Source organism: Amblyraja radiata, chromosome 1 (assembly GCF_010909765.2).
Source record: "Amblyraja radiata isolate CabotCenter1 chromosome 1, sAmbRad1.1.pri, whole genome shotgun sequence".
Taxonomy (NCBI): domain Eukaryota; kingdom Metazoa; phylum Chordata; class Chondrichthyes; order Rajiformes; family Rajidae; genus Amblyraja; species Amblyraja radiata.
Genome location: NC_045956.1, coordinates 108,546,792 through 108,568,809, shown reverse-complemented (window position 1 = coordinate 108,568,809; position 22,018 = coordinate 108,546,792). Strand labels below are relative to the sequence as shown.

The 22,018-nt window shown below is 41.7% G+C and overlaps 1 protein-coding gene across 1 annotated transcript in view; it reads left to right on the top strand.

Moving 5' to 3' along the window:
• The window catches only part of LOC116977744, a 56,441-nt gene extending 35,375 nt beyond the window's left edge, over positions 1-21,066 (top strand). The window contains exons 9-11 of the mRNA XM_033028482.1: positions 2,923-3,021; positions 3,956-4,065; positions 20,938-21,066. Coding sequence (XP_032884373.1) covers positions 2,923-3,021; positions 3,956-4,065; positions 20,938-20,983 — 255 coding nt within the window. The 3' untranslated portion in view covers positions 20,984-21,066. The remainder of the gene's footprint in view (positions 1-2,922; positions 3,022-3,955; positions 4,066-20,937) is intronic.
• Positions 21,067-22,018: the final 952 nt, after the last annotated feature.

The following is a 22,018-nucleotide window of genomic DNA, read 5'->3' as shown; positions in this document are numbered from 1 at the left end:
TGAAAAGAATGTACTGCTTTTCAGTGGCAGACTCTTGCAGCACCTTCCAGTGATGACGTCACAATGTCATCTCACAGACGTCCAATTACAATGGATCTCATTTACAAATGACATCACAATGGGACATTGCCAACGGTAACGAGGTTGCTGCCCCACGATCCTGGTGATAGCCCACAAGGCAGGGAGTGGGGAGGGCCGATCGGGTGGGGGGGAACTCTCATCACTCCCACCCAACCTCCACTCCCCACACCCACCGGGGTGAACGCCGACACCGGCCCCCCCTTGCTCGTTGGGGAACAGGGCCCAACAGGTCCAACTTGGTCTAGTATATTTTAAACTTCCAAGTGCAGGTGAGGTACATTAATTCTTTAGTCCCAGTCACTTTGGTGTCCATTTTGGTTAGCCTAGATGGTGTGAACTAGATTGTATATGATTAAAATCACATGGGTGTGTCAAGTTAACTTCATAGAATAGCATCAGTGAACCAGCTGGATTTTGCGAAAGAACGCTGCAGAATTTGTATTGTGAGATTGTTGTGTGCGGATTTGGACTCTTTGATGCAACTTGGGCCTGTTTCCACACTGTATCACTCTATGACTAATGCCATCACATTATTTTTGTGGTAAAGTCACATTAAGAAAATATAATTATTTGCCCATGTGGACGAGTTTCTTTTGGTCCTTAAAAGGTATTCCACTGTCAGATGACATCCTTTATACAGTATATCAGTTTGAGAGTGGAAGTTCACCTTTTACAACTTTTGCAAATAAAATCCAGAAAATAAATTGACCACTTCATGATTTAATAAGAAATACAGCATGTTCCTTGTTTCATTACAATCCAAATTGCTTTTAGCCCACTTGTTGTTTCATTATGATCTTACACCTCACAGCCTTGAGTGAATACATTTAAATGGATCTGGTGCCTCTGAGTGATTGGACACAGGGAATGTACAGATGTCATTCAATGATCATTCATCTCAACGCAGCAGGCGGCACAATTGTTATTATCCAATTCTTAACTTCAGATTTCAGGTTTAGCATCATGTATCTAGCAACATAATGCTCTTCATTGGAGAAATTAAATGAATAAATGTAGTTTAAAAATATATAAATGATATTGCTTAAAAGCTAAAAGATTTTTATATTTCATTAATTCCTAGAAATTCAATGTTCCGGAAGCTTGAGCATGCACAAACCGAGATAGTAAATCATCAATAAGGTCATAGAGTGATACAGTGTGGAAACAGGCCCTTCGGCCCAACTTGCCCACACCGGCAAACATGTCCCAGCTACAATAGTCCCACCTGCCTGTGCTTGGTCCATATCCCTCCAAACCTGTCCTATCCAAGTACCTGTCTGACTGTTTCTTAAACGTTGGGATAGTCCCAGCCTCAACTACCTCCTCTGGCAGCTTGTTCCTTACACCCACCACCCTTTGTGTGAAAAAGTTACCCTTCAGATTCCTATTAAATCTTTTCCCCTTCACCTTGAACCTATGTCCTCTAGTCCTCGATTCCCCTGCTCTGGGCAAGAGGCTCTGTGCATCTTAATGTGACTGGATTGTTTGACACCTTGTGTTGGGCCTATTTGTACTTTTCTGCCAGGCTACTTTTCATACCATCTCACTGAGAGATTATCTGCAAGACTCACCACCATATTGTTGAACCCCTGAAGCTCTGGAAATGCAGACTGAAATGGCAGGAATTGGCCCTCTGCTATTTACTCTTTTTTCCCAGTATTTTATTTCCTGCCTTTTTGTGTTTAAAGATTGTTGGGAGGCCAATGGAAATTGTTCTAATTTTCCTGGAAATCTGTCTTGAAGAAATGAACATTCTTTAGTTTTGGCCATTTATTCTATTTGAGTGCTGAGATTTACATTTGATATATGCTGTTACAGGCTTTAATAATAACCTGAAGATAATTATCATGCAAAGTAAGTGCAATGCCTTTTGCTTTATGTTGTGTAAAGGGGTCAAGGAGTTTGCAAACCATAAACTGTTTGGATTTTAACATAGAAAGCAAACTAAACAAAACGTCACCCTCATATGTATTACATAATCTTCCAAATGCAAACAAGTTTGCGGAAACCTGAAATCTGTAAGTACTTTTCCGCACAAGCTTCTGCCCATTTTATGTTGGAAATGAAGAGAGTAATGTTCACTTTCACCATTGGAGTTGTAGTTTACTGGGGTGGCTTGCTCAATATCAAAGATGTCTGAACAATACCTTCATTGAAATCAAAAGCAGAGAATGCTATAAAATTCTTGGAAGACAATGGTTGAGAAACGGAGTCAGAGAATGAATTAGCCTCATGCTTTAGAGCACCCGTGGAATTCTCAACACCTGAATAGAATGATCAGATAAAACAAATAATTCTCACTTCCTATCTTTAATCCCTCCCTCTTTCTCTGAAATCTGATGAGCAGTTTCCCCTTCATCGCCTCAGATTTGCCGCCCAACACTTCCCGAACCTCTCTCTAAAAAAGAATCATTGTCTACAGTGGCCAACACCACTCCCTCTCCTACTTTCTGGCAGTAAACAATTGATTGTATCTGCTCCAGTCAGTGCATGAGCCCACATTTCCCTCTTGAGTGTACTTTCTTCGAAAATAAAAAGGAGAATAATTTATTAATTTGTGGACCCATTTTACATTGGAAGAGCCATGAATTCTAGGGAAACTGTCCTCCTAGGTAACCAATTTACAAGCTATTTGTGATACAACAGTAATTGTTAGAAACGTACACGTCTGTACCAGTAAAATATAAAGTTATTTTCACATCTGTCCCAGTGTAGATCACACAGTTGTGATGGTGATGACTCCAAAAATGCTCCTTTGGTGTATTTTACCCAAGGTCAATGGTAATCCAATGTCACGGTGTTTTTTTTGGTTGCTAATTTTTTTTAATACATGTATCTCAGGTTACATATGAGTTGTCCAATGAAGCTGCTGAAGAGATCTACAGTGTGAACCAGATGAGTCGCTCATTAGCTTTTGATGTTATCTTTAATGCAGTTCAGGTTAGTAAGAGATAAATACATGATTATTTACAAAGTTTTATTTCATCCAATTCCACTTCACATCTCCGGCTTTCTCTCGGTTTATATAGCGAACCATATACCCGTAGCCACCCATAGGTAGTTCAGTCGTGTGGTTATCCTTGTTTGTGGGCTTAGCAAGTATATAAGATAATAAGATAGTAGGCTATTCATCTGTAAGGGAATCACAGCCTATTTTGTTGTCCAGAAGTAAGTAATGATCAAGCGAACCTCGGATTATTTCTAGTCTGCATAGGCAAGGAATGCTGACGCTAATTGTAAATTCCCAGTAGACTTTTCATTTCTCTGTTACTGATTGGGTGAGGATTCTTACTGTGAACGTCTGGCAGGATGACCTACTAATATATATTTTCCCAAATAGATTCTCTAGATCTCTGACTGCAAATATTGCTTTTCATTCTTTCATTATTTTTTAACATGATTCTGCTTTCCTTTTGTTTGATTCACACTCTATTCTCATTTGACAGAATTGTTTTCAGTCCCTTTCTGCTTCTTTGAGGAATGCTTTTCCCACCTGGGAAATCATTCTGCTTAATAAATCCTATCTGCCCCTCTGTCTAGTAAGTTTAATGAAACCAAAATTATAAAGTCTGTAATGCAAGTTCCAGATTTGTAACCATGGCAGATTTTGGCTGCAATTATGGAGAAAATAAAACTGCCTTTTTTGCTTCTTTCATTATTGAAGATTAGCTACCCCTCAGATACTAGTGAGGATTGAGGATTTATCTTTAAGTTTCTCTAATTCTGCTCCATAGTAGTTTTCATTTGGACAACATCAACCGTTTGTTTTAAGGGAAATTATCATATTTTAATATTCTAGTTAATGAACAAAACTGAAAATAATAAGTTATTATTCTTACATTAACTTCTTGACATGTCTTTTGTTTATTTTCAGAGAAAAAAAAGCCAGATTCAAAAGCCAAATGAGCATCTGAAGCATACTGGCTCATCTGATCACCTGGTAACTTTGCTATTGGAACAACAAAAAGATCGAGAGCTACATAGGTAAAGTGTTTCTTGTAGTTTAAGTAGGGTTCATTTTCTACTTTGGTAGTGACCTGTCTATCACTATCTGGGGCTGATTAATGAATCAAATGCTCCAGAAGAATGATTCATTCAGTACAATTGGAGACACTGCGTTGATTGTTTAATTTTCATACAGAAAATTGGGTTTCTGTTGTTTGATATTAATGCAGTACAAAATTGAGAGATGTACTTTTATTTCTATGCTAAAAATTAAAAGATTTGAATCTATTTGTGCTGATAAAAGGTGTTCAAACAAATAATTGTGCAATTTAATTATGTTGTCTCAACATAATTGCAGACTTGTTGTCACATTTCCAGCAATGTTTCAATGATAGAAGGGAGTAAATTGGGAGAAGTTCACTGTCAAAGATCACAAAGAATCGTGTGAACAGAAATATTTTAATCCCTAAAATCATTGATGTAGTTTGAAACAAGTTTGAAACAAGTTTATTCATGGATAACCCCTTGAGATGGACAGTCATCTCATTTTCGAGGGGGTCCAACATAGAACATACAGCACAAGACATAACATACATAGAGGCTCTCATTGACCCACCTACCCACACACCAATCCCAAAACCCCTCCATCCCCACTTGTTATAGTTTATAACAATTGTTAATTGGCTTTACATATCCAATAATAATAATAGTTATGTGTTACAGCATAATGTTGATGCATAATACCATATACCACCTATCATACATCGTACGTTAATACATACTTTCAACATTATTACATGATATATTATTTCATGATATTGTGACATAATACAATATAAGACCTTGTTACACTATGCAATACAATAATACATAAGTGTAATGGCCATGCATATACAATAGTTATGCCAAATGATCACACACAGAGCAAGCTAGATAAAGGAGCTCGAAGACTCTAATACTAGAAACAGGTACATGGTTTTATAAGGAAGGGTAAAAGTGTATTTTTAAATAGACGAAATGAGCTAATAGTTCTTATGGTACTAGGCAGAGTGTTCCAGTCAGAAGGAGCTTTGAATTTAAATGCACGTCTCCCAATTTCTTTGTTAGTTCTTGGAATGAAAAAGAAGGGTTGCTGAATATGTCTTAGTGAATATGAGGGTGTGTATGGTAATAGATCTTGTTTTAAATAAGAAGGGTAATTGAGATGGATGCATTTAAAGATGAACTGGAACCAGTGGTAGCATCTTCGAGCGTGGGGGGATAACCAGTTTAGAGTTTCGTACATAGAACAGTGGTGAGTTATATATGGACACCTTAAAATAAATCTGCAAAGACTATTATAAACTACATTGAGGGGTTGAAGATGTGTATCAAATGTATTCTGATAGACAATATCAGCATAATCCAGTGTTGGTAGTAGTAGTGGAGAGACAATTCTTTTTCTCATCTGAAAGGTGAAACAATTTATATGGCGGTAAAGAATAGCTAGATTACAGCTGAGTTTTTTAGTAATCGTCTCACTATGCTGCGTAAATGAAAGCGTTGGGTCGAGCCAAACACCAAGATATTTGAAGTTCAATACTTGTTCTAATGGTGATCCTTCATTAAATGATATAGTCAGATCTACAGAATTTCCAAGGCCTTGTCTGGTACCAAATAACATACTGCATGATTTATTTTTATTTAAAATTAATTTGTTAAATAATAGCCATTTCTGAACAGAAGTAAGATCTGATTGAAGGGATCTTTCAATTTCAGACTTGTTAGTACTAGATGTATATAGCACTGCATCATCGGCATATAGTTGTGTTTGACAGTCAGAACAGATATTAGGAAGGTCGTTTATGAAAATAGAGAAAAGGAGTGGTCCCAAAGACGAACCTAGCGGGACCCCCTTCTCAACAATTAAGGAATTGGATTGACTTCCATTAAAGGTGACACATTGGCGTCTGTTATGAAGGTATGAGTTAAACCGCAGTAGATTGTTTTGAGAAAGACCAATAGAGTAAAGTTTATCAAGCAGTAGGTAGTGGTCAACAACATCAAAGGCCTTGGTTAAATCAAGAAAGATGGCACCGGTGAGTTTACCATCCTCAGAAGCAGTGAACACATCGCTGGTGAGTTTTAACAGAGCTGTAGTTGTGGAGTGATTAGGTCTGAACCCAGACTGGCATGGAGATAGAATGTTGAAAGTTGAGACATAATGTGATAGCTGGTTGAACACTCAGGTTAACACAAAAGTGTTTCTTGTAGTTTAAGTAGGGTTCATTTTCTACTTTGGTAGTGACCTGTCTATCACTATCTGGGGCTGATTAATGAATCAAATGCTCCAGAAGAATGATTCATTCAGTACAATTGGAGACACTGCGTTGATAATTTAATTTACATACATAAAATTGGGTTTCTGTTGTTTGATATTAATGCAGTACAAAATTGAGAGATGTACTTTTATTTCTATGCTAAAAATTAAAAGATTTGAATCTATTTGTGCTGATAAAAGGTGTTCAAACAAATAATTGTGCAATTTAATTATGTTGTCTCAACATAATTGCAGACTTGTTGTCACATTTCCAGCAATGTTTCAATGATAGAAGAGAGTAAATTGGGAGAAGTTCACTGTCAAAGATCAAAAAGAATCGTGTGAACAGAAACATTTTAATCCCTAAAATCATTGATGTAGTAATTATCAAATATTAAAGTCGACAGGACGAGAGTCCTTGAGATTCAGAAATAACAAATATAGATCATTGCGGCTGGGTCAGCTGATTGTCACATGACAACCCTCAAATGCCAAACTGTCTCATTAAAATGAAAGTTTATGGTCCCTTCATCAAAGGAATGCATGTTATAAAAATACAGCCTTAAATCTTCAATGCAATCAGAAAATATTTGGCATGGAGTACTAATGCAAATGAGAACATACCATTCAGCTGTCAGCAAAAAACCCAAGTGGAAATCCCTATCAACCTCTGCCCTATGAATATGAAATACTCTTTAGGAAATTTAAACCGCAATGACGAAGATTGGAAGATGAGGGACTGCACCCTTAGCTTACAGGCCACTGCACCCTTAGCTTACAGGCCACCTAACAGTAGTAGTGAAGTTGGAGATGGTATCAAACAGGAAATTAGAAATGCGTGCGACAAAGGCAAAACCGTTATAATGGGTGACTTCAATCTACATATAGATTGGGTGAATCAAATTGGCAGGGGTGCTGAGGAAGAGGATTTTTTGGAATGTATGCGGGATAGTTATCTAAATCAACATGTAGAGGAACCAACGAGAGAGCAGGCTATTTTAGACTGGGTATTGAGTAATGAGGAAGGGTTAGTTAACAGTCTTGTTGTACGTGCCCCCTTGGGCAAGAGTGACCATAATATGGTTGAGTTCTTCATTAGGATGGAGAGTGACATTGTTAATTCAGAAACAATGGTTCTGAACTTAAAGAAAGGTAACTTTGAGGGTATGAGACGTGAATTGGCCAAGATTGACTGGCAATTAATTCTAAAAGGGTTGACGGTGGATATGCAATGGAAGACATTTAAAGACTGCATGGATGAACTACAAAAATTGTTCATCCCAGTTTGGCAAAAGAATAAATCAGGGAAGGTGGTGCATCCGTGGATAACAAGGGAAATCAGGGATAGTATCAAAGCGAAGGATGATGCGTACAAATTAGCCAGAAAAAGCAGCATACCGGAGGACTGGGAGAAATTCAGAGACCAGCAGAGGAGGACAAAGGGCTTAATTAGGAAAGGAAAAATAGATTATGAAAGAAAACTGGCAGGGAACATAAAAACTGACTGCAAAAGTTTGTATAGATATGTGAAAAGAAAGAGATTAGTTAAAACAAATGTAGGTCCCTTGCAGTCAGAAACGGGTGAGTTGATCATGGGGAACAAGGATATGGCGGACCAATTGAATAACTACTTTGGTTCCGTCTTCACTAAGGAAGACATAAATAATCTGCCGGAAATAGCAGGGGACCGCAGGTCAAAGGAGTTGGAGGAATTGAGTGAAATCCAGGTTAGCCGGGAAGTGGTGTTGGGTAAATTGAATGGATTAAAGGCCGATAAATCCCCAGGGCCAGATAGGCTGCATCCCAGAGTACTTAAGGAAGTAGCTCCAGAAATAGTGGATGCATTAGTAATAATCTTTCAAAACTCTTTAGATTCTGGAGTAGTTCCTGAGGATTGGCGGGTAGCAAACGTAACCCCACTTTTTAAGAAGGGAGGGAGAGAGAAAACGGGGAATTACAGACCAGTTAGTCTAACATCGGTAGTGGGGAAACTGCTAGAGTCAGTTATTAAAGATGGGATAGCAGCACATTTGGAAAGTGGTGAAATCATTGGACAAAGTCAGCATGGATTTACAAAAGGTAAATCATGTCTGACGAATCTTATAGAATTTTTCGAGGATGTAACTAGTAGCGTGGATAGGGGAGAACCAGTGGATGTGGTGTATCTGGACTTCCAGAAGGCTTTCGACAAGGTCCCACATAAGAGATTAGTTTACAAACTTAAAGCACACGGCATTGAGGGTTCAGTATTAATGTGGATAGAGAACTGGCTGGCAAACAGGAAGCAAAGAGTAGGAGTAAACGGGTCCTTTTCACAATGGCAGGCAGTGACGAGTGGGGTACCGCAAGGCTCAGTGCTGGGACCCCAGCTATTTACAATATATATTAATGATCTGAATGAGGGAATTGAAGGCAATATCTCCAAGTTTGCGGATGACACTAAGCTGGGGGGCAGTGTTAGCTGTGAGGAGGATGCTAGGAGACTGCAAGGTGACTTGGATAGGCTAGGTGAGTGGGCAAATGTTTGGCAGATGCAGTATAATGTGGATAAATGTGAGGTTCTCCATTTTGGTGGCAAAAACAGGAAAGCAGACTATTATCTAAATGGTGGCCGACTAGGAAAAGGGGAGATGCAGCGAGACCTGGGTGTCATGGTACACCAGTCATTGAAAGTGGGCATGCAGGTGCAGCAGGCAGTGAAGAAAGCGAATGGTATGTTAGCTTTCATAGCAAAAGGATTTGAGTATAGGAGCAGGGAGGTTCTACTGCAGTTGTACAGGGTCTTGGTGAGACCACACCTGGAGTATTGCGTACAGTTTTGGTCTCCAAATCTGAGGAAGGACATTATTGCCATAGAGGGTAGTGCAGAGAAGGTTCACCAGACTGATTCCTGGGATGTCAGGACTGTCTTATGAAGAAAGACTGGATAGACTTGGTTTATACTCTCTAGAATTTAGGAGATTGAGAGGGGATCTTATAGAAACTTACAAAATTCTTAAGGGGTTGGACAGGCTAGATGCAGGAAGATTGCTCCCGATGTTGGGGAAGTCCAGGACAAGGGGTCACAGCTTAAGGATAAGGGGGAAATCCTTTAAAACCGAGATGAGAAGAACTTTTTTCACACAGAGAGTGGTGAATCTCTGGAACTCCCTGCCACAGATGGTCGTCGAGGCCAGTTCATTGGCTATATTTAAGAGGGAGTTAGATGTGGCCCTGGTGGCTAAGGGGATCAGAGGGTATGGAGAGAAGGCAGGTACGGGATACTGAGTTGGATGATCAGCCATGATCATATTGAATGGCGGTGCAGGCTCGAAGGGCCGAATGGCCTACTCCTGCACCTAATTTCTATGTTTCTATGTTTCTAGGCACATTCAATAGGTTGATAACAGTGGGGATGCAGCTGTTCCTGAAACTGATTTTATGTGCTTTTAAGCCTTTGCATCATCTGCCCGATGGGAGAGGGGAGATGATAGAATGACTGGGCTGTATGTAGTCCTTGATTATGTTGGCTGCGTTCCCAGGAAAGCGTGAAAGTATAGACGGAGTCAATGCAACGGAGGCTCCACTGGTCAATCAAAGCAAACCCTCCTCCCTAAAGCAGAAAGATGCATAATCCTCAACCTTCACCCGACTGGCAGATTTCAAGTGTCCGGGAATCCAATAACCAGTGGTGAAATGTGTGATGGTATCATTTCTAAATCTGTGAATAATAATTACAGAGGACACCCCTCACTTCTCACTCAGGTCACCACCTCAACAACCTTCCACTTCTTTGTACAGAGAAATAGGAATTTTCAGCCAGCAAAACATAAATTTTACTTCGGAGTCACGTGAGTGACTACGTGAAGAAGCATGCGTGTCATATCGCTACACGCATTGCAACGAGTCACAGCAGGGGGAACGACGTTCCCCTTAGCGGCAGAATTTAAAAGCCGGAAACAGCAGGTAAGGAGACTCTGCGTTCTTTCCACTTACTTTGCAGGTGGAGGCATGGACAGAGCCACGAGAAACAAGAAGGCTGCGAAAAAGCTGGCAGGGGAGAACCGCGGAGTTGCGGGCAGCCAGCAGCAGCCAACGGCACACCAATCTCCCGTAATGGGAACAGCTGTGCCCGACTTCGCTCCCGCACCGGCCAAATCAACACCACGGCCGGGCGGTAAAGCGAAGCAAAAAACGGAGTCGTTGACTCCGATGAGTCCGACTTTGAACAGCCGCGAGCAGCCAGTGCCCGTGAGCATTGGGGCCGGTTGGAGCGGCTTCAGGAGCAGCCGCGAGCGGCCAGTGCCCGTGAGCATTGGAGCCGGTTGGAGCGGCTGGAGGAACAGGAGCAGCCGAGAGTGGCCTGTGCCCGAGAGCATAGGAGCCAGTTGGAGCGGCTGTTGGAGCAAATACTCCAAAGTGGCAGGCTCCGGGAGAGGGAGCCTAGTCACAGTGGGCAGCTAGTAAGTCCTACAGCAGTACCTCTTGTAGGGCTGCACAGTGTTTCTCCCTCATCAGAGGGGAGTACGGGGGGTCAATTCTGGGCTGACCTTGAAGAGGGGTGTGCAGAACATACCCCTAGTGTGCATGGGGTGCAAGAAAACCTATTGGATATGGTGTCCCAGTTTATTCAACCCGACCAAACTGGCCAAAACCTTATAGCCCAAAATAGCTGCAAGTATTGACTACATGTCATTCAACCAGCTACAAGGACAGGCATTATTGGACACCAGAGCAAGACACTTACCACCAGGGAACTGCAAATCACTAAATGTTCCCAGTGTCAACCAGTGTATTTGGAAACATGTCGGGGCATCAATCAGAGCCAGGGACTTGAAAATACAAAAAGTTCTGAAAGTCCTAACAGCGGGAATTACGGCTTTCGCCCGCACATTAAACGAACAAGACATGACACAAGATCACCAAGATGCACTGGCTTTATTTTGCAACTCCCAATACGAGAAATAGTATTAGGAAGAGTGCCATCCAACCGGCTTTAGACCCCAAATTTGCAGGCCTCTGCAAACCTGGAACCTCCAAACCACCAATATTACTATTTGGAGGGGACTTATCCAAACAGGTAAAAGAACTTGACGAAGAGGCTAAAACCCTGGGGCTCATTAAAGCAGCGTCCAAAAACTACTTCGGCCAGATACAGCACCCCTACGCACCCACCAGTCGGCCAAGACAAACTGGTGAAAGCTCGAAGGCCAGGAACACTCAACATCGGTCTTTTTTAGGCCATGGCCCAGACCGGCCTTCCTGGAAAATGCGCAAACCCTCAACACCGACCCAACTACAGACCCAGACACCGGCGCCTCAACGTCCACGGAGGATGCCGAAAAAGTAACAAACCTACCACTGGTAACCATGGAGGTAGGTGTGTCTGGTTCCTTACGAATTGAAGGGAGCATGGAGGTTGGTGGGAGATTACACTTCTATCTGGATGCATGGAATAAGTTAACTACCGACACTTATATTTTAAGCAGTATCCAGGGTTATACCATAGAATTTATACAAAAACATAACCCTCCAGTTCAGCATGTACCGAACCGAATGTTCATGCTTACAGGCAAAGAAAAATCAAAAGCACATGCTGAACTACAGCGGCTTTATAAAAAAGGAGTAATTGAGAAAACCCAACACGAATCACAGGAATTCGTGTCCAATATCTTTATCAAAAACAAGAAAGATGGTGGTTGCCGCATCATCATAGATTTGACTAATTTGAATACTTTCGTACAATATATTCATTTCAAGATGGAAACCTTTGTTACTGCTAAGCAATTGATTTCCAAAGGTTACTACATGGCAAGCATCGATTTAAAAGATACTATACAGTACCCACAAGAGGTGACCACAGATGTTATTTAAAATTCAACTGGATGGGTCAGCACTGGCAGTACAGGGCACTACCTTATGGGATAACATCAGCCCCCAGGCTGTTCACTAAAATTTTGAAACCAGCCCTAGCGTTTCTGCGGAAACAAAAACACATGGTAATGGCATATCTAGATGACATACTTATTGTGGGCAAAACTTTGGAATTGGCTAAACAAGCGGTAACAGCCACAAAACAATTATTTGAAAAACGGGTTTATCATCCATCCAGTTAAATCTAAATTAACGCCTTCAACCACAATGGATTATCTGGGGTTCACCATTAACTCAGTTCACATGTCAGTGACTTTGCCGAAAGAAAAGGTTACAGCCTTAATAGAGGCTTGCAGCAAAATCATTGACATCACTAAACCATCCATCAGACTGGTAGCAAGAATAATTGGCAAAATAGTGGCTGCGTTTCCAGCCACACAATTCGGACCTTTACATTATCGAAATTTACAGAGGGCTAAAATACGAGCACTCAAAATTAATGGTGGTCATTTTGACAGACCAATGAAGCTACCAACAGAAGCCATAATGGAACTAAAATGGTGGAAAGATAACATTAGGCATTGTTCCAATCCAATCATTATCAGCAACCCGTCTATGGTACTACAAACTGATGCCAGTGCACTTGGTTGGGGTGCTACCAATTCCATCTCCAGCTGTGGAGGGAGATGGAATGCACAGGAGGCATCATTATTACAAACACTGGGCATAAACTACCTGGAGATGTTAAGTGCATTCCATGGCCTTAAGTCATATTGTTCTGGGTTATATCACCAGCATGTTAGACTACAAATTGACAACACCACCGTGGTAGCATATATCAACCATATGGGTGGAAACAAATCGACATCATGTGACAATCTGGCCAACACAATTTGGCAGTGGTGTATCCAGAGTGATATTTGGATATCAGCTACCTACTTACCAGGTAAATTAAATTTAGTGGCAGACACCAGGTCACGCAAATTCAATGAAAACACTGAATGGATGTTGGATAAAAATGTATTTGCTGAAATTACAGCACGGTATGGAACACCAGATATCGATCTATTCGCATCCAGGCTCAATCACCAGTTATCGAATTATGTTTCATGGGAACCAGACCCTGGGGCAGCGGCAACAGATGCATTTTCGCTGCATTGGGGGAAATTGTTTATTTATGCAATCCCTCCTTTCTGCCTCATCAGTCGGGTATTAAGGAAAATACAGCAAGACTCTGCGTCTGGTATTTTGATAGTACCCGATTGGCCTACTCAACCATGGTTCCCGGTGATACTTGACATGGTATTAGAACCATGCATCACCATCCATCATAGACCTAATTTACTGGTTCATCCCGTAACAAGGGAAAGTCACCCATGTCATAATTATACAAACCTATTAATTATAGAGTTTGAAAGCACCTCTACTACACCTGGGACTGACGGACCGAACAGTGGATATTATTTCAGCGGCCCACAGACAGTCCACCAAAAAACAGTACTTGGTGTACATCAAGAAATGGGAAATGTACTGTCACAACAATAACATCACCCACAGATCTATGAACATCTCGTCTGTTCTGGAATTCCTGGCAAGCCTCCATTACGATGAGGGGCTCAGTTATAGTGCCATCAACTGCGCCAGAAGTGCTCTGTCAACATACCTGTGGCAAGGAACAGAGCGGCATTCTGTTGGGACACACCCCCTGGTAACCAAACTCATGAGGGGCATTTTTAATGTTAATCCCCCAAGAACCAGGTACTCCCAAATATGGGATGTGAGCATTGTACTGACCATGTTAAGAAACTGGTCTCCACCTACAGCTCTGTCCCTACAGAAACTGACTATGAAAACAGTCATGCTGATGGCCTTGGTCACGGCACAAAGGGTCCAGTCGCTACAGAAACTAAGGCTGGACAACATGACTATTTCATCTGGAAATTTAACTTTTCACATCAATGAATTAGTCAAACAGAACAGACAGGGGTCAGCAGGCCTAAAAATAGAATTCAGGGCCTACCCGACAGATGATCGTCTCTGTATTGTAACACACTTACTATTATATATGGAGTATACTAAGATCATCAGAAGCAAAGAAATTGAACTTTTAATCAGCTCCAAACAGCCACACAAAAAAGTGACAGTCCAGACCATCTCGAGATGGCTAAAACAGGTCCTAATAAAGGCTGGAGTAGACACTAACATTTTAAAATCTCACTCCACCAGGGCTGCAGTTACATCGGCAGCTATGAAGTTGGATGTTCCTATGGACCAAATCCTCAAGACAGCAGGATGGTCAACGGAGAAAACTTTCCAACGATTTTATACCAAACCAGTAATTGAACCTGGAACATTTGCAGAAACAATTTTAAGTTCTGTAATATAATTTTACCCCATAAATAGGGGCTATAATTTGGTGTTAATAAATTTATCATTGTTTTTCAATATCGTATTGATGTCTAATGATGTTAACACTATTCTCCCCATAATCAAGGCAGATGTGATGCATGGACTCGTTTCCACGGCATGAAATCACAGAGCTTTAAAATCTTCACGTAGTCACTCACGTGACTCCGAAGTAAAATAGTAAGATTAAACGAGAACTTACCAGTTTGAAGTTTGATCGTTATTTTATGAGGAGTAACATTGAGGGAATACGTGCCCTCCGCTCCCACCCTTGATCATATACTCAACTGGTATATCTTCTCTAATCTTACTATGTTTAGTCATTACAGTTATCTGTGATTTCACACCGTTGCTTTGAAGAATGACACGCATGCGTCCTAGCGGGTGTCATCACCTAGAAAACCTTTGACATTGTAAAAAATGTATACAACAATGACCCCAATCATCCCATTCCAACCACTCGTTATTCTTGACTCAACCAAAATAATTTCTGAAATATTGGTCATAAATTTGGTGCAAAAATGCTCCAAAATAAGGTTCAGAATGGGGTTCTTCACGTATTCCCTCAACGTTACTCCTCATAAAATAACGATCAAACTTCAAACTGGTAAGTTCTCGTTTAATCTTACTATTTTGTTGCATTCATCCAACCACAGATGGGCAAGTCATTGATGAAATTAGAGAGTCATAGAAAACCTTTGACATTGTAAAAAATGTATACAACAATGACCTCAATCATCCCATTCCAACCACTCGTTATTCTTGACTCAACCAAAATAATTTCTGAAATATTGGTCATAAATTTGGTGCAAAAATGCTCCAAAATAAGGTTCAGAATGCACCAGAGAGCATCTAAAACCCCAGAGCCTTAAGCGGGCCCTGGACCCCGCCCTCAAGGGTCTTTGAGCTTCGCGCTTGTGATATGCGCTGCATGCGCTTATTTCACATAAAATCTTTGTAATCCTGCCATGCCACCCCCCTCTTTGAAAAGCTTCGTATGGGCCTGGTGTATAATATTTTTTTGACAATGTCATAGGCCTTTCTTACATATGCTGTCACAATGTACTGTAGTCTCTAAACAACACTTCAGTAATTTTCCTTGCCCTCCATTTCAGAATAATAGTGTTTTAAGCCAATAACTCGACATTAGCACAGGCAATAAATAAAAAGCGCAGCTTTCCAGCCCTTATCTCATTGGCCACGCTCGGCTGCACATTGGTGTCAATCTGGTGGACTCTTCCATCTTCCTCTCGTCGTGGGGGTGGTGATTGGGATGGGCCTCACATTGAATTGCCTAGGGCCTCTCTTCATCTAAATCCGGCCCTGATTCTGGTTCTCTCATTGCTTTCTTTTGCTCTATATTGAAACATTTACATGAGTTCTACATGGTACCTCAGTATGCTTTTGTGATACAGTTACATGTTCTTACCCAATCCTATTGTTTGCACAAGATGCAGTCATTTCATTTGTATTCTGACTCATCATTGGTTGGTTCCTTGAATGAGTTTAATGGTTGGCCTGTCTTCATACCTAACGAATTAATTGATTTCCCATCTAGTATTCCACTGATATCACTACCTGGCCTAGTCTGTCTTTCAATATAGAATGCCCTCTCTGTGCTTCACATGTTCCCATTCTTACCCCACCTCCATTACCTACTCATATGTTCCCCACCATCCATAATCATTTTCCATATCCCCCTCAGGATACATTTTCTATCTACCCTGCTCCCCGCTTCCTTTTTCCTCTTTTCCATCCTTATCCTCTCCCTTCCCCTGTTCACCACATTTCCAATTCTCCTCTTTCCATTAACAGCTCACATGCCTCAACTACCCTATCTTTCCCTTCTGCCTCTTACTCAACCTTTTATCTTCCCTCTATGACCCTCTCCTCATCCCTCTTTGCTTTTCTTTCTTATTTCTCTATTTGATATGCCTTCTCACTGTTCTTTCTGATCCCTCTCTTGTTTTCTCTTTCCCTTCATCAAGTCAGCTTCCCCATCTTTCTCCCATCTCCTGTCATCCTCCTTCCCCCTCATCCGCTTGATCTACATATTCTCTTACCCTGCATTCCTGATTTATTTGCACACTGTACTATATAGTGAAATAGTTTTGACTAGATGATCAATGCAATTGAAGTTTGTTAAAATGAAGTGAAAAAATATGAAAGTCTTGGGAACTCATCAATATTCCAAAAAAATGCCGGAGTAACAGCAGGTCAAGCAGCATCTCTGAAGAAAAGGAATAGGTGACGTTTCGGGTCGGAACCTGACTGAGGAAGGGTTCCAACCTGAAACGTCACCAATTCCTTTTCCAACCCTAAACGTCACCTATTCATTTTCTCCAGAGATTCTGCCTGATCCGCTGAGCTACTCCAGCATTTTGTGTGTATCTTCAGTATACACCTGCATCCTCTGTTCTTTCCTACACAGTCTTCCAATAGGAATAGGAATAGGAATAGGAATACTTTATTGTCACATGTGACTAGGCACAGTGAGATTCTTTGCTTGCATACACATGTATACAAATACAAATAGCATATAATAACATATTTGAAATACCTGGGTAATTAGCCTGAAATTTTATTGCCAATCAACTATTGTTTTTTTATTGCGGTTCTCAGGAAGAATTAAGTGGTGCCTCAGGCTGTATCTGTTGCAGTTACACCTAATATACAAAAGAAGAATTGTGTCTCAAATCAATTGGACATTTTGTTCCTGTTCTAATTGAGTTACTCAAAGGGCTCTTTGAATCCAAAAGAAAAGATTGGCATGAAGTTCAAGACTGTCAAGAGTGCAGCGACTTTCCCACTTCATTGTTTGTGTCAGTTTTGGGTGAGTTTGACATTCTTACAATGTCAGTCACTCCCCGAAGCTATTAGATTTGGCCAGTAATGTTCTGCTCAACACCTTAAATAGCAACAATAACCTGCGCTGTGCTCTTATATAAGTTTCCATATCACATGGATTGTAAAATCATATCAAGAAAGTATTAAGAGAGATTCTAAAAAGTGGGTTTTAAGGAGAGGAGAAAGAGATGAAAAAAATCCCAAAAGGTATAGGGAATGAAGTGAAATAACCTTCACTAAATCTACAACTAACAAACCTAGGGTGTAAGTAGAAGAGTTGCTGCCTCACAGTTCCAGCAATCTGTATTTAACCAGGATCTGCAGTTCCTTACATCCAATATTACTGATCTCCTGTTAAATATCCTCAAGGGATGCCTACTTTGAAGAAGTGAGTCTGAAGAAGGGTCTTGACCAAAAACATTACCTATCCATGCCCTCCAGAGATGCTGCCTGACCCGCTGAGTTACTCCAGCACTTTGTTTCTTTTCCTGTGATTAACTCGTGCTGTGGGATGCAAGCAGAAGCCTCCACGTGGCGCATCCCGGGCAATGCTGACGACAGAAACTGTACCACAGTGACTGACTGAAGTAGCCAATTCTGCAACCACGGTCAACCATCACTGACTGACCGGAAAGACGTGATATAGAAGATGGCCGGACACGAGGAAGGAAGGACTCGTGCTGTCTGAGTGAAGTTTGCACATTCTCTCTGTTATGGGCGAAACGGTGGTGCAACGGTAGAGTTGCTGTCTTACAGTGCCAGAAACCCAGGTTCGATCCTGACTATGGGTGCCGTCTGTATGAAGTTTGTACGCTCTCCCTGTGATCGCGTGGGTTTTCACCTGGAGCTCTGGTTTCCTCACATATTCCAAAAACGTTCAGGTTTGAAAGTTAATTGGCTTAGGTCAGTGCAGACTCGATGGCCGAAGGGCCTGTTTCCACGCTGTATCCCTGAACTACACTAAACTGAACCTCAGGGTTACTTCCAGCTGTTCTAATTTCCTCCCACATCCCCCAAAAAAAGACCAGAGCACGAATTGTCAAATGCACATCGACCAGTTGAGAGGTGAAAATATTTTGAATGGTGCAGAGACCTCATAGGAGGGAAGACAGAGTGGTTGTAATCATAACACAAAGTAAGAGGTCTTTCAATGGGTATAGAGGTTACAAGGTTACCTTAATCACTTTGAATCGGAGCTGGAGCTGGGAGGAGGATGAAATCAAAAGCAAGGATGTTAAATTTATTACCGGGGGTCAAAGATAAAGATTATATTAAAGCCTGTAGAAAGATTAAAAAGGCCCAGGAGAGAGAGTGTACAATATCATAGTCACAGAAGATGCCATTTCTGATGTTTGTACATTGGAGTCTATCTACTGTAGAAGGCAAATGTCAAAGAGCATTATATCTATGTTTTGGAGTTTAGAAGAATAAAGGGTGATCTCACTGAAATATACAAGATCACAAAATGGCATGATAAGTTAGATGTTGAGATGTTTCCATGGGTCGGAGAGTCTCAATGAAGAGATATTGTTACAAAATGCAGGGCTGGGCATTTTAAACTGAGCCTCATAGGATTTGCAGCAAAAAGGGTGAATCTCGGTTATTCTCTATGCTTTAAGTACTAACACGTGGAAGGTAGTATTTAAAGAGGAGGTAGATAAATGTTTGGAAGTTTGGAGATTTAAGTGCTTCTGTAGAAGTGGCACAGAGGGAGAGTTGAGGCAAGTGGCAGAGAAACCGCAAACATGTTGGACGGTGGGACAGACTCTAGGCGCTGGGTGACATAATCCTGCATCTATTCTCCTGTGTTCTTGTTGACAATGAATATTTCACGTCTGTAGCTGGAGTGAAAACCTGATGGACAAATTCAAACATCACAAGGAACCTTTTATTCTGAGCCCTGATTCCAGCCCTGAAGTTGGTACTCAATTGCTGGAATTCACCATTATTGAGGGTGGGTATATTCCTGGAGTGGTTTCCTCCCTGTGGATGTTTGATCATCCACAACAATTCATGTCCATATCTCTGAACGTCATCACAAAATCTAAACCCTGGATCTCCATCTCCTCTGGCACCGTTGGGGTTCATGACTGGAGGACCACAGCAGTTCAACAAGGTGGCTCTTGTGGGGAATAAGGAATTGGGGAATCAATGTGGTTGTTGCGAGAAATTACCTAATACCACAAGTGAGTCTGAAAGGGAACAAAGCATGTGCTCTCTTGAAGGTACACAAAAAAGCTGGAGAAACTCAGCGGGTGCAGCAGCATCTATGGAGCGAAGGAAATAGGTAACGTTTCGGGCCGAAACCCTTCTTCAGACTGATCGGAGGTGGGGGGGGCGGGAGAAGAAAGGAAAAAGGGGGAGGAGCTCAAAGGCTGGGGGATGGGAGGAGACAGCTGGAGGGCTGAGGAAGGGGAGGAGACAGCAAGGACCAACAAAATTGGGAGAATTCAATGTTCATGCCCCCAGGATGCAGACTCCCCAAGCGGAATATGAGGTGCTGTTCCTCCAATTTCCGGTGTTGCACGCTCTGGCCATGGAGGAGACCCAGGGCAGAGAGGTCGGATATGGAGTGGGAGGGGGAGTTGAAGTGTTGAGCCACCGGGAGGTCAGGTAGGTTATTGCGGATCGAGTGGAGGTGTTCAGCGAAACGATCGCCCAACCTCCGCTTGGTCTCACCGATATAGATCTGCTGACATCTAGAGCAGCGGATGCAATAGATGAGGTTGGAGGAGATGCAGCTAAACCTCTGTCACACCTGGAACGACTGCTTGGGTCCTTGAATGGAGTCGAGGGGGGAGGTAAAGGGACAAGTGTTGCATTTCTTCGGTTGCAAGGGAAAGTGCCCGGGGAGGGGGTAGTACGGGAGGGAAGGGAAGAATTGACAAGGGAGTTATGGAGGGAGCGGTCTTTGCGGAAAGCAGATATGGGGGGAGATGGGAAGATGTGGCGAGTGGTGGGGTCACGTTGGAGGTGGCGAAACTGACGGAGGATTACTTGTTGTATGTGACGGCTGGTGGGGTGAAAAGTGAGCACTAGGGGGACTCTGCCCTTGTTGCGAGTGGGGGGATGGGGAGAGAGAGCAGTGTTGCGGGGTATGGAAGAGACCCTGGTGCTCTCTTGAAGGGTTCACTTTGTCAGCGATCATTAGAACTATCTGTGTTAATGCTTATTTTTTTCATTTAAAATGCTGCAATACAAGTATAACAGGCCGCTGTACTTGAGATGGTGCTGCATTTCCAAGGACCGTGGTAATTCTTTAAAGATTAAACATTGGGTCAAATTCTGGATTAAGAGTGGAGTGTTTGAAAACTTTATTCCATTCATCCTTCAAAAGTTAATTAGTTCAAACACCCCCCCTGTGGTGCAGTTTAGCTCTCCAGGCATTCAGGAATTTTAGGCACATGTTAAAACTATTGTATTCCCTTGAATAAAAATACCTCAATTTGTTCTGTAATGATTGACTTTTTCTTTAACTTGTTTATTCATTATTTTCTATCCTGCAGGAAAGGTTTATGGGGGTCAAACTCTAGACATCCAACACCAACATAAGGAAACAAGAAGGAAAGAATGCCGAGTTGATGACTGAATGTGATCCTGTGCATGGTGATGATTAACTTGATGTACTAAGAAACCTGTCAACACAATGGAATGAAATGAAAAATTTGCAACTACATGTGACAAGAATGCATTAGGAAATTACGTGTTTGGTGAGCTAGAAAAGCAGAAAATATCCCTTGTCTGCAGCAAAGACACACAAATATACAAACAAAGGTAGTATATATGAAGGGTCCCGACTTGAAATGTCACCTATCTATGTTCTCCAGAGGTGCTGCCTGGCCCGCTGAGTTTCTCCTGCTCTTTGGGTTCTTTGGTGTAAACCAGCATCTGCAGTTCCTTGTTTCTACACACAAATGGAGTGCTTGATTTTCTTGGAGTCAGTGGCTAGCTTTATTTGGGAAGAAACAAAGGAAAACTAAATCAGGTACCTATTCTCTGCCACAGTAGGTAGTTGAGGCCAGTTCATTGGCTATATTTAAGAGGGAGTTAGATGTGGCCCTTGTGGCTAAAGGGATCAGGGGGTATGGAGAGAAGGCAGGTACAGGATACTGAGTTGGATGATCAGCCATGATCATATTGAATGGCGGTGCAGGCTCGAAGGGCCGAATGGCCTACTCCTGCATCTATTTTCTATGTTTCTATGTTTCTATCCTCTTTCTATCCTATGTATTGGGATCGCTGGGCAGTTCCTTGAAGCCTGGAGAAAAGGGTACAAGACAACTGCTGTCTTGGTTAAGTGGAGATTGCCTCCTGAGGAGCTTGTACTGAAAGAAAGCGAAATCCAAGCAGCATGGCATAGAAACTCACCAAGTTATTTCCCAGGGACTCTATTTGATATTTGTGGCCATCAATCTCACTCAATCAATCAATCAAAGACTTTATTGTCATTCAAAAATACACCAACAAATGCAAGTCTGAATGAAATTTTGTTGCATCTGTCTCACCGTGCAACATAAAATTACAAAAGGATAAAATAGATAAAAAGATAAAATAGATAATAGTGGCGGCACATTATATGGAATTCAA